Source organism: Eubalaena glacialis, chromosome 1 (assembly GCF_028564815.1).
Source record: "Eubalaena glacialis isolate mEubGla1 chromosome 1, mEubGla1.1.hap2.+ XY, whole genome shotgun sequence".
NCBI classification, from domain to species: Eukaryota; Metazoa; Chordata; class Mammalia; order Artiodactyla; family Balaenidae; genus Eubalaena; species Eubalaena glacialis.
Genome location: NC_083716.1, coordinates 179,192,881 through 179,205,424, shown reverse-complemented (window position 1 = coordinate 179,205,424; position 12,544 = coordinate 179,192,881). Strand labels below are relative to the sequence as shown.

At 33.1% G+C, this 12,544-nt stretch overlaps 1 protein-coding gene across 4 annotated transcripts in view; it reads right to left on the bottom strand.

Annotated features, from left to right (window-relative positions):
* DYNC1I2 (dynein cytoplasmic 1 intermediate chain 2) overlaps positions 1–12,544 on the bottom strand; it is a 51,898-nt gene that overhangs the window by 19,518 nt on the left and 19,836 nt on the right. For all 4 annotated transcript variants that reach the window (XM_061184837.1, XM_061184828.1, XM_061184847.1 and 1 more), the window contains exon 5: positions 10,486–10,601. In XM_061184837.1, coding sequence (XP_061040820.1) covers positions 10,486–10,601 — 116 coding nt within the window. The remainder of the gene's footprint in view (positions 1–10,485; positions 10,602–12,544) is intronic.

Sequence of the window (12,544 nt, the reverse complement as noted above, 5' to 3'; positions counted from 1 at the left end):
GTCCCTCATGGAAATCTCTAAAAGCTTGCAAGCATTTATCATTCCAGACAGAACAACATGCAACTCCTACATAGTTTTATGTAGCATGCTGACACATTAATGCTGTAAAATGAAGAAAATCAAATGTCTAAAATAGCCTACAGAGCTGGCTGCTTACTTGTGATCTGAAACCATCAGTGTCTAATGGGTCTTCATATGGCATAAAGACGGCTTACATTAACTCTCAGGTTGTTATTTGAGAGACAGATTTTAAAGATAATAGCTATGAGACCACATTTTCTATTCTGTCATTTTAAATGCAAGTCTCATTATCTACCGTTACATGATGTGGCAATAAGCACTTAACATAATGATTTCTTAACTTGAATAAGAATACATATTGAGATAATATACAATGTTTATAAGACTTTTAAAAATTATTAAATCTCCCCTTATACTCCCAAACCAGGAAATAACTTTAAATTACTTATTTTAAAATGTTCTAGAACATACAACTCTGCCTACCTTCTCTTTCACTACATACTGAGATGGATTTTTATTAAGCAAATGCTTATTTTTATTGCCTAAACAGATGTGTCATTTGTCTATGAGGGAATGGCAGCAGGCGTCTGCAGCAGAGTGCATCTCAAGTAATAAGAGCCCATTCAGTAAGGGGACTTTACTTGTTAGTTATAGTCATTTCCCTGACCTATGTTCAAAATTATCTAAAACACGCATACATACGACATACACAAAAGAATGGTCAAGGATGGGAACCAGCTGCCAAGTCATGGTCCCAGCAGCCAGGCCAGCTGACTAGATAGCAACAACCAGATGGCACTGCTGGGATTGTGTCTTTCTGCTACAAGGTGGCAATGGGATGGCATAACATTCTTCCGCTTGACTGCTTCCAATCCTGTCTCTCCCCAATGGCGAGCCTGTGCAATTACCCGCACTCCAGGAGGCCTACAGATAAGCCTTTACCCTGCAAACAAAATGCAGCTTGTAGGCCACACCAGCTGCCAAACCACACACATAGTGTTAGGTTTGGAGAGCTATGAAAATCTTTCTAACTCTATAGTATAAGCAATAAAAATGTAACTGTACCTGTAGGAAAGAAAGCTTTAAATGACACTGTATACTGCACACAATGATACAACCTCCAACTTAATCAAAATGATAATGACGTATGCCAATCCTACATTACTTGAAATTGAGCGATTTTTACGTTCTGACAAGTTTACAGAACTAGGATAAATGGCACGAATGATTTCAATATATGCTCATACTTTTGAACCAAATGGTGAAGGTTAAAATTTTTCCTTTCAAGGGCCTCAATCAGCCACAAAGGAAAACAGTAATCACTGTCTTTTCAGCCAGCCCAACCGCATTTGTCAGCCCTTTCTCCGTCAATGCAGCCAGAGCAATCAACCTGCCAAACATTCAGAATGGAAAAACAATCTGAAAATACAGGGTATAATGCACCTGCCAGTGAAAATGGCCATTTCAAGAAAAGCTAGTGATCTCAGTGACCCCGCTGAGGAGGCGGTGGTGCAAAGGGGAAAGAACACGTAAAAGAATTCTTAGTGATCGCCACTCTCTTGCACACTGACACTTCCTTACAAAGCATGCCAATTACAGCTTTTGTGCTACTTAAAAAAATGAAAGCTTTTTTTTTGGGCAAAATAATCACACAGAAAAACAGAAAGACAGTACTCCTTTTTAGATGAATTCTTATATACAACGGATTATTAATCTGAAAACAGTGTAACTGGTAACAATTCTATACTGTACTGTTTCAACATTACAATGAAATTCTACCATAAAGTCACCTGCCAGTGTAATGTAATAAAATAATTTAACTGTACTTGTTGACTTTTAGAATAACAGGATATTTACTTCAATTAAAAATTAAGTCTGGGGACTTCCCTGATGGTGCAGTGGTTAAGAATCCACCTGCCAAGGCAGGGGACACGGGTTCGAGCCCTGGTCCAGGAAGATCCCACATGCCGTGGAGCAACTAAGCCCGTGCACCACAACTACTGAGCCCATGCGCCTAGAGCCCATACTCCGCAGCAAGAGAAGCCACTGCAATGAGAAGCCCATGCACCGCAACGAAGAGTAGTCCCTGCTCACCGCAACTAGAGGAAGCCCGTGCGCAGCAACGAAGACCCAACGCAGCCAAAAATAAGTAAATAAATAAATTTATAAATTATCTATAAAAAAATTAAGTCTGAAAATATGTATTTTTCCATTTTCTGCTAATACTGTCAGTTATCTTAATCAATTTTGTCAACTAGTAGGGTTCACTGTATGTAAATCCTAAAATCAAAGATAGGGAATCTGAGTCACCCTGGACAAGTCATTCTTAAGCACTGTGAATTATAAATTACAGCCTCCTATCCACATCATATTTCCCTCCCCCAACTTTGTTGCATTATACGGTTTCTAAGTACCATTTCCAATGACAGGTGTCAAATTCCTGTCATAACGCATATGGTCAGTACTTCAGTGCTAAGTGACCTCATAATCTATATATTTAACAGAAAAGATCGTGCTTATAGACACTCTTTTCCTTTTAAAATTTAAAATGTAGATGAAGTATGGTAAACAGTGATCTGTATCTGCCTACTTTATGGCATTTGCCATGCTAACTTGCCCATATAGATTACTTTAGTTGTATTTGAATGATGAGTATAATCTATTTAAATACTTGTTTTCAGGATTTTATTTTAGAATGAATGTACATAGCTCTCTTTCTAGATGAATTAAAAACTGATTTAAAAACTATGATAGACACTTAAACCCAAGCTTCATAAAAATGACTAAGCTAAATAAAAATTCCAGAAACATTACAAAAATGATCTGTTCTTTAAAAGTATAAAACAGTATTTTTATTATAAAGCTGATTATCTATATATACCAAATATTTGGCAAAAAATGCCTAACATCACTAACATCAGATTAGAGACTGTTCCTCTGAAACAAATACACTTCTCTTATTAAAAACTAATACAATTAGCTACTAAAAAACTATTAACATGACCAAAAATATAGTATTACAATTCTAAAGATTTTCTAGGCTAGTCCCTATTACATGATTATCTATAATATATTTAAAACTGAAAAAGACTGCAACAGAGCAGGAAGACTGAAAAATGGGACTGCCATGTCACATCAATTTATTGATGAATATTCATCGCAATATGCTAAGTGGTTAACTCCATGCTTTCTCTGACAGGGAATCTAAGGTTATAAACTGAGCAGTAAAGAATGCATAAAAGTAGCAGTTACTTTTAAAATGACAAATCTCTTGTCAATGAATGCTAAGACTAGGTTTAATGAACCACTGAATTTTTACTGAGTTAACATCAAAATTGTGATGTATTTTGGTGAGATGGAAAGAAAAGCAGTTTTGTAAATTAAGCTGCACCTAGAAATAACACCAAAGAATGAAATTCCAGTTGTTGGAATAATCTGTTACAGTGGAGTAGGTTAATCAAAGTTAAATCATCTGTGAAATGGGTGGCTTTTGTTAAGCTGAAGGAAGGAGTCTTCAGAGCAAGTTTTCTCATCTGTATGTCACGCTACGTTTAAGAGACATCTAAGAATAAGCCACAAAGCACGCTATGAATTATTTTAAAATATTACAACATATTTAACAGGTAATATGAAAGATCCTAGAAAATCCTCACTAAACACTGATACTCTTTATCCTATCACTTATCACAATGCTCAGTATGAGGTCAAAAATAAATCTCATCATCAGGGCATTAATGTTGTTTAGGAAATACATTTGTTGTCTATAAATTTATTAACTAGTTTCATCATACTGGTGTACTGTACTTTAATATAGTTTAAATATCTTATGAAGAATTTCTAATTTACAAAGTAGTCTGATTACTCATGATACAAAGGAAGTTGCCACTGAGTTCCAAAAATCAGGAAATGTGTTGCATATAAAAACATAATTTACAAAAATTCAACTTATAAATAACTTCACAAACAAAATGAGAATATTAGAGGGAAATGCTTCAATCATAAGTTGAAAAATACATGTTAGATATGAATGATTTTCCTTTAATATTTTCAAAATAAGCCTCTCTTTTCTGGATCAACATCCTTTTGAATCACTTCATTTCGATCCATTTGTCCATAATTTCATCTTCTTATACCTTACTCTTTAAAATCAATATTAAGAAAATCTTATATTAGGACAAAACTTCATGAATGTATCAATGGAATTCATTCCTTTTATTTTTTTAAACACCCAGAATCAGATGCAAGGTCACTTGGATTTCCTTAATAATTTAGATATTCAACAAGGGAAAATTTTAATTGGGAAATATTTTGAATATAGATCTAATGCTAATTTGGAAGATAAATAAAAAGGGAGTAATACTTTAATTATACCATTTACTTTAACACAGAATTTGCCTCTCTACATTGTCTCTTTTTATGTAAAATTCAGATTTTATTTAGGCAGTATTGGCATCATTAACACAGATCCTGTTATCTGCGATCTCATAAATATTACATTTTTCTGAGGCCACAATTTCAGATATGCTGATTAAAGTCTTTCAATCAAGGTTATGAATAAATGCTTCAATTTTCAATTATTTTTATATTCTCACAGATTCTCTGAGGGTTAAAACTAATTTATTACATGTGTTATTTATCCCAGGATTTTTTAAAAAAATCCATTTTAGACAAGGGCGCTACTAAACCAGAAGGCCCACAGATTTAGTCTACTTGGGAAGTGTGGATTCCAGATGTTAAGATCATGCAATAAAAAATTAAGAGCTATTTTACATATAACATTTTTCTACACATTATAAATGCCGATCAAGACATACCTGAGGAAAAATATCTGACTACTAAATCAATACCAAAAATAATTACAAAACTCCACAAAGATAAGAAAGTGGAATGATATGAGAAACACAGCACTTCACTGGAAATCAAAAACCAGGTTCTGGTTGTAGTCTGATATTCTCTTACATTGTGACCATAGGGTCATCAATGAACTTCCTGGGGTCTCAGTTTCCTCAGGTGTAAACAAGCTGATTAAACTTTGGAATTTCTTCCTCTTTAAAAATCTGTGTCTAAAAATTACAACAACAGGGCTTCCCTGGTGGCGCAGTGGTTGAGAGTCTGCCTGCCGGTGCGGGGGACACGGGTTCGGGCCCTGGTCTGGGAAGATCCCACATGCCGCGGAGCAACTGGGCCCGTGAGCCACAATTACTGAGCCTGCGCGTCTGGAGCCTGTGCTCTGCAACAAGAGAGGCCGCGATAGTGAGAGGCCCGCGCACTGTGATGAAGAATGGCCCCCGCTTGCCACAACTAGAGAAAGCCCTCACACAGAAACGAAGACCCAACACAGCCATAAATAAAAAAATAAAAAAAAAAAATAAAAAATAAAAAAAAAAAATTACAACAACAAAAAAATCCATACTGGCGAGGTGAATAAGAAAAAAATAACGCCATTTTCAAAAGAGTTAAAAACTTTTAAAAGAGAAGAAAGTAACTTTTCCAGGAGTGTATCTGTGGGCACCACACTCCTGCCATGAGAAGTTTTTTTACCTGCCGAGAACAAAATTGACTGAGGTCACATGTTCCTAGTCAATTTCATTCACAGTAGGTGCTTTAAGACAGCAAAGCACCGCAGTTCAGAAATGGTACTACCAACTTACAGAGTAAACTTGAAAGCAAGAAGATGGCTAGAATGGGGAAAAAGGAAAAAAAGCAGAATAAAAATTGCTTTTTAATAGAATAGATTCAGCCATTTTTAAAAAATGAAAAAAAAGAGTTAAGCCTAAAACCAATTTTTATCTTCAATTTGGTAACTCACGTTACTTCTGCACTAATTACACTGCCTACCCAAGTTCAATTTACCGTCTGTTACACTCAAACTGTGATTTCAGCAATTTTGTCTCATGGTGAGTTTTGGAATTTGTTACATAATTCTTAAACGCGAGCCAACCAGGCTAAGTTTGAGAGGCACTGTATTAAACCAATGGATAAGCAGACATACAGTTATGCACAAAGTGTTTTCATTATAAAACCTTAAGTTCAGGTTTTTTTTCTTTCCCTCTTTCTAGAACCTCTACAAATTAGGAAAAGAAACAATGTAAGAGCCCTGGACATGAAAATAATTGTAATGATATAGAGAGGAAATGATTTCATTTTTATCCAAAGGCTAAGGATGGCTCCATGGTACTGGGGTACATTTCGCATTCTCCCTCACTTATATACCTCAGGTTACATACCTGAGGTTATATACCTCAACCTGAAACTAAAAAAAACAAAGAAATAATCGAGTATATAGCATATACTCAATAAACTTGCAGAATGTGTGAATTCTTGTTAGGTTGCAAATGAATAAACATGGACGTTTATAAAACTAACATCTAAGTCTAGTCCACACAGGAAAATTTTAAAGATAGTGGTGCTAATACAGACATACCCATTAGAAACTGGGCTCAGTTCACCCATCTTGCCACTTTCACCTTCTATCAGTGAAGATAAGAAAAATTCTATTTAACACCATAAAAGATCAAAGCTGTTTATTCATTACTCTTAGCCAATCACTATAAAATATTATCCTGATGCAAATTTATCAATAAATAAGTTAATTAAGCCATGCTATCTTTTAATGAAGTAATTTTCAAACTACAGGTCTGAGCCAATAAATTTAGTGTATTATGGTCAACACTGAAAAAAATGAAATACAGCAAAAGCAGAGAAGGTGTTATTTCATAAAACTTTTGTATCAGTTACAAGTTTCCCCCACTATTCGAAAGTACAGCAATCCTATGAAACCTTTCTTTCTTAAGCTAAAGTGGTGTAAAATGAAGAAGTAATTACTTTAGACACATCTTGTTAACAGATGCACAAAATAAATACAGCACAGATGCTCAGAGACACAGTTCAAAGCTATGGCAGCTTTCTGCCGAGATGCTGAGTGTAGTTCCCAGGGAGGGAGCTCTCTGCTCTGGTGGACACCACCTCCCAATGTGGTGTAAAGTGAACTTTTGAAATTCAAGGGACAGCTGTACACATCTGTATCTATGTTTGTACTGGATTGTAATATAAATTGAATTTCTTACCATAGGTGACTATCATAAAAGCATGAAAGTGCTGCTTCAGTGACAGCATGAGAGAGAAAGCACACCTTGGAATCAGTCAGACTTGGTTTAGAATCTTAGCTACTAGCCATGTGACCCTTGATAAGCTATCTCTTTCAGCTTCAGCTTCTTCATATGTAAACAGAACCGATATTTAACTCTCAAGGTTTTGGTAAGAGGATCAGAGATAACGTAAAGTGCCTTACACTATACCTGATATGTAGTAGGCACTCTTTGCTGTTAAAATTTTCAGTCATCAACTTGAACGTGAGGTTTGAAGAACCGTTACAACAAGTAGCTAAGATAATATATTTGAAACACGCTAAAAGGTCCAATTTTGTTCATAGCATTCAGAGGGATACATAAAACATAAAATAACAGCACATGTTTGTATCTACATACTATGTCATCATGGAATTCAAGAAGGCTATAAAGGAGAATGTATGTTTCATATATGGATCTAAGAGCAAATAATGATTAGAACATGATATGTTCATATTAAAGCCAAGAACTGAGACTAAGTGCCTTTTCACCCAATTTCATCAATAATTATGTTGTAGCATTAACACTTGAAAATAACCTATTTTCCCAGAAGTTACTTCCAGAGTAAAGGCATGAAAAAAAAAAAATCCCAAGTAAGTAAATCATTCTCCTGAGTAGGTAAAAGCAATTAATTCCTTCACCAAATATTTACTGAGTTTGTACTCACTACATGCCATACACTATTCAGACCAGGCATTACAGCAATGAAGAAGAAACAATCCCTATACTCATGCAAAATTTGGCAAAGAAGCTGAAGTACGATAATGCTACTAAAAGCCTTGCCCTAAATAATTTCAAAGTGAAAAAAATACAGTTTATCTTGAACTTCCGGGTCATCAGCTTACTTTACAAATCACAATCTTTTAAATTTTCCAATTACTTGCAAAATAAAAATGGGAAAAAAAATTTTTTGAAAACTGCCAGGCATATACTATGTAGCTATACATTCAAATTAGTTCAAAGACATTGTTACACATTCACACTTTAAAATTTATATGCATGACAAAAATAAGCAATTAAAAATGCAAATTTCAAGTAGGATATAAAACCATATGTGTGTATATACTTATGTTTGTGTGTGTGTATGTATACATATATAATTTTTGAAAAAAATATATCATGGAAAACAGACTAGAAACAAATGGCTATTACACAGTGGTATAATAGACACTTCCTACCCTTTCTGTCTTCTCTAAATTCTCTATGATACACTACTACAATTATTAACAAAAAAGAAAAAAATTTTTTTAAATGAAGTCTTTACTTAAACTAATTATAGGTATATTATAATAGGCATTACCCAAAATAGCTTCAGAATGCTTTACATTTCAAACAATCCAAAAAGCATCTCAAAGTAAAGCTAAATCTCCAAATTATTATTAGAAGGAAAAAAAGCCTAATTTATTTTTTAAATGAGTCACTGTACCCTCATTTTGGCTATCTTACTCACTTTCTGAGTTAACATATCTAACAATGTAGCTCCCAAAAGACACACTATAACACTTGAATATACTAGTTAATAAAATAATATTTTCTGGAAATTATAGAATCCTACAGTATTAGTTTTTTCCATACTGGTAGTTCAACACTTTATCTTTCCTGTTTTCTTTTTCAAAAGTGGCTTATGTCTCAAACAAGTTTACCATCAGGGTTTTTTTTTTTTTCTGGTAAGATGAGGAGTTTGCACCTGTGAAAGCTATCTTACCGAACGACAGAGCAGCAGGAATAAAAAAAATGTATCCATAGAGATGAACATTCACATGGTCAAGTAAAAAAAAAAACTCTTGGATAAAAATGTTATACTGATTTCCTCAAAATTTTCAAGTTTAACTGTATGTACGATAATGTCAACTCCTTTCGGGAATAAGATGAAATTGAAAGGAAAAGTTTAAAATATTTATTTCATGTCCATCCTTAGTAGGCAGGGAAAGGAGAGCTGTTAAAAATGCATATGATGATTTACCATTAAGTTAAAAAAGGTTGTAAATAGTTATAATCCTAATTTTCTTTTGAGGTATATATAAATATGAAAATTTGAAGATTTTCATTGTTAATAGCTAGGGATTTAAAGGATTTTTCCCCCTTTTGCTTACTTGTATTTTCTGGGCTTTCTGCAATGAATATTACTTTAGTTTCTCCTTAATGGAGAAACGTGGTAATTTAACTGAAATTTTAAAGATAAATTAATTTAAACATTTGATAAAGTGCTTAGGTTTGATATTCTATAATTAAACAGGAATAAATCTTCCTGGCTAAGGAGAAAAAAATGTTCTTTATGCACAGACTGCTAAAAGGATTATTTATTATAGGCCCACAATTCCAAAATATCATCAACTCTAAAATCCATAACTCATTTGGTGGTAAACCCTGACATGACCAGAGGTAAAGCTATCTTTAATCATTATCTCACTCAGTTTGAATATTCATATCTTTTGTTGTTGAAATATTAATGCCCAAGATGCTGCTGGAGTGTTTTCATACGGTACATATACTTTATGAAATGTGAAAAATTTTCTGAAATGTGAAAAATTCTGAATTCCTATATATATACCTCCAAAGGTTTCAGATAAGAAACTGTGTATCTGTATTAAGGATATTAAGTAAACCTCTTTTATGTCTAACACATTTATTAGCTTCCCTTGGAAAAGCAAGAACTATCATATTAACTTTATGCTTAAATCATTAGCTATCTGATGAGAATTTAAAAATTAGTCCCCACTGTAAAAATGGTAACTCCTTCTCGTTTAAGAATCAAAGGACTCCACATTCAATATAATGTATACTCCCTCTGTTTCACAGAGATTAAAAACTGCTATATAATCAACACAGTAGAGCCCTTAGATCATAAAAGAGGAAGTTTATGAATTAGGTCTAGATTTGTTCATTAATATGGATTAACAATGACAGTATATCAGAATACAGTATACTCCACAGAAAATATTGAATAATTTACATGATTTCATTTACTATGGGATATATTGATACTCTCATTTTGGGAAGAATTATGTTCATGACACAGAAATAGAACATGCTTAAGTTTTTCTGCTTCTAAAGCAGCACATGGCAACGACAATATGAAAACGGAAATATTTACATTTACGTCAACAAAATTAAAAACATACATACAGCTTATATTTCTATTAACTTTTAAAAGAAAAAGTTTTAAAACTCTAAAGAACAAATACATAAATACAGAAATCCAAAGCATTACTTTTATAATATTCCCCTAAGAAAATATGCCAAAAAACAAAAAAGGAAGAAAAAAAAAAAAAAGGGAAAGAATCCACTTGTTTAATATGGTGGCTTAATGACAATCATATTAAGGACAGATACTCACCTTCTTTGGGTTGAGCCATAACTGGAGTCTGAGTTTCCTTCGTATATGTGACGATTTCACGAGGAGGAAAGTCAACTTGCGTAATTTTAGCCATTCCAAGTTTAATAGGTCCTCGTCTAAATAAAATGAACACAAATGTTTTTAAATATTACAAATGATACATTTTAACTACATCAAATAATGTTACTTTAGAAAAGTAAGAATTAAACACTGTATATCCAACAGTGTAATTTAAATCCCTGTTTTATTCAAGAAATTTTAAATGAACAATTGGCTTTATTTTAACAAAAGAATTAGAAGGTAGCAAAAACAAAAGATATTTCCGAATCATTCAAGGTGTTTATTTTTCACTTTAAAAAGGCAAATAATTTAGTTTCTTAGAACAAATGTGTGGGTAATAACAGTGTAAGAGGAGAGGAATTTCAGAGTAGACTGCTGAATACGGTTGGTTATGAGAACTGTTTTTAGCAGGGATACGATTCTGGACATTTTTTCAAGAGTCAAATATGTGGATCTCACTCAGACCACATTTAGTTCCCTTCACCATCAGAAGACTTCAGCTTTAAGAGTTAGAAAGAAGTTTCTGTTGAAAACCGTTTTTTCTACTTATATTCTGCAGAAATGGAGAATCATACAGTCAATTTAGATTTTAAAATAAAATATTCAAACTTTAAATCTCTAATCTCTGCATGGTCAACATGGTCCTTGATTCACATATGGACAAACTATTGTGCAAACATTTTAGACCTAAACTAAAGCCACATATCTTTTGAATATCATGAAATTACTAAAGTCACTTCTGTTTTAAATAGGGGGGAATACATTCTTTTCTGACAAACAGAAGAAGAGACTTGTGGCTATTACAGTAGATGTCTAAATTCTAAACCAAATATAGCATGCTTCCAAACTCCCAAAGTTCTCAATGATGAATCTGTCTTAAAAGAATATCTAGTAAAAACAGTGGTGGAACTTCCAGAATGTAAAGGAGGATATCTGAAATATATATATACACACACATATATATATATCATTGGTAATATAACTTTTTTCTTATATAAACATCCTTTTCAAAATCCTGTACAAAAAAGTTTAATAAAATTAGTACATTTAAAGAATTAATTTTCTCTAAGGTCCCAAATGTGGGCCATAAGAAATTTTTAATGTGTTTCTACCTTGGGAATATCTAGCCTTAAAGAAAAAAAAAAGCATAATCAAAGAATTAAATGGGAAAATTTCAGTACATTTGAAGTAATAGTATTCTAAGAACAAAATATGAAATAAGAAACTTTATATTCTGATATTTAAGATGTAAACCATATGAAAAGTAAGTCACTCACATATCTGATAAAAAACAGTGAAGCCAACATTAGGAACAAGTTACTAACTCGAGTACATATAGGGTTTAATAGATAAAAATCACAATACTAGAACAAACAAACAAAATATTCTAAGATTTAGGGAGGTAATACCTCAGTTAAGCCACTTTTACTGAGAACAAGCAAGCAACTGGGGGTGGGGAAGCCTCAGGGCAGCCAAGAGAGAGGCCTACCAGCTAATGTACAAGAAGCTCATATACTTTTCTTATATGGCCTAATTCAAGGCTTATTAACTCTTAACTTTAGACATAATTCCTAAAGGTGTTGGTCATATGTTTTAGAAGCTGCAAAATATCAAGGGAAAAGAGCTATCTGAGTCAGGCACAATGGCAGCAGCAAACATTTACAGTTTGCATTGGAGACTAGAATAAATAAACGAATGAATAAATGAATTAATGAGTAAATCAATAGCAATCTGGAGCCAGGTGTAGAAACCAACAGCTCTGTTCCTCTCAAAACCTTAGAAATCATCAGGGAATTTTAATATAGGAAAATAAATTAATATTCATGTTGAGTAACCTAGAAAAGTTTCAATTACATGTAGCGTATTTATTTGAAAAAGTTTGGGAAGTTTGTAATACATTGTAGAAAAACTTACATCAAAAATATAGAAATAATAAAAGTAATTTGGACATTTAAATGGGTAGACTTAGGGTACCTCTAAAATCAGATACAAAAAATAT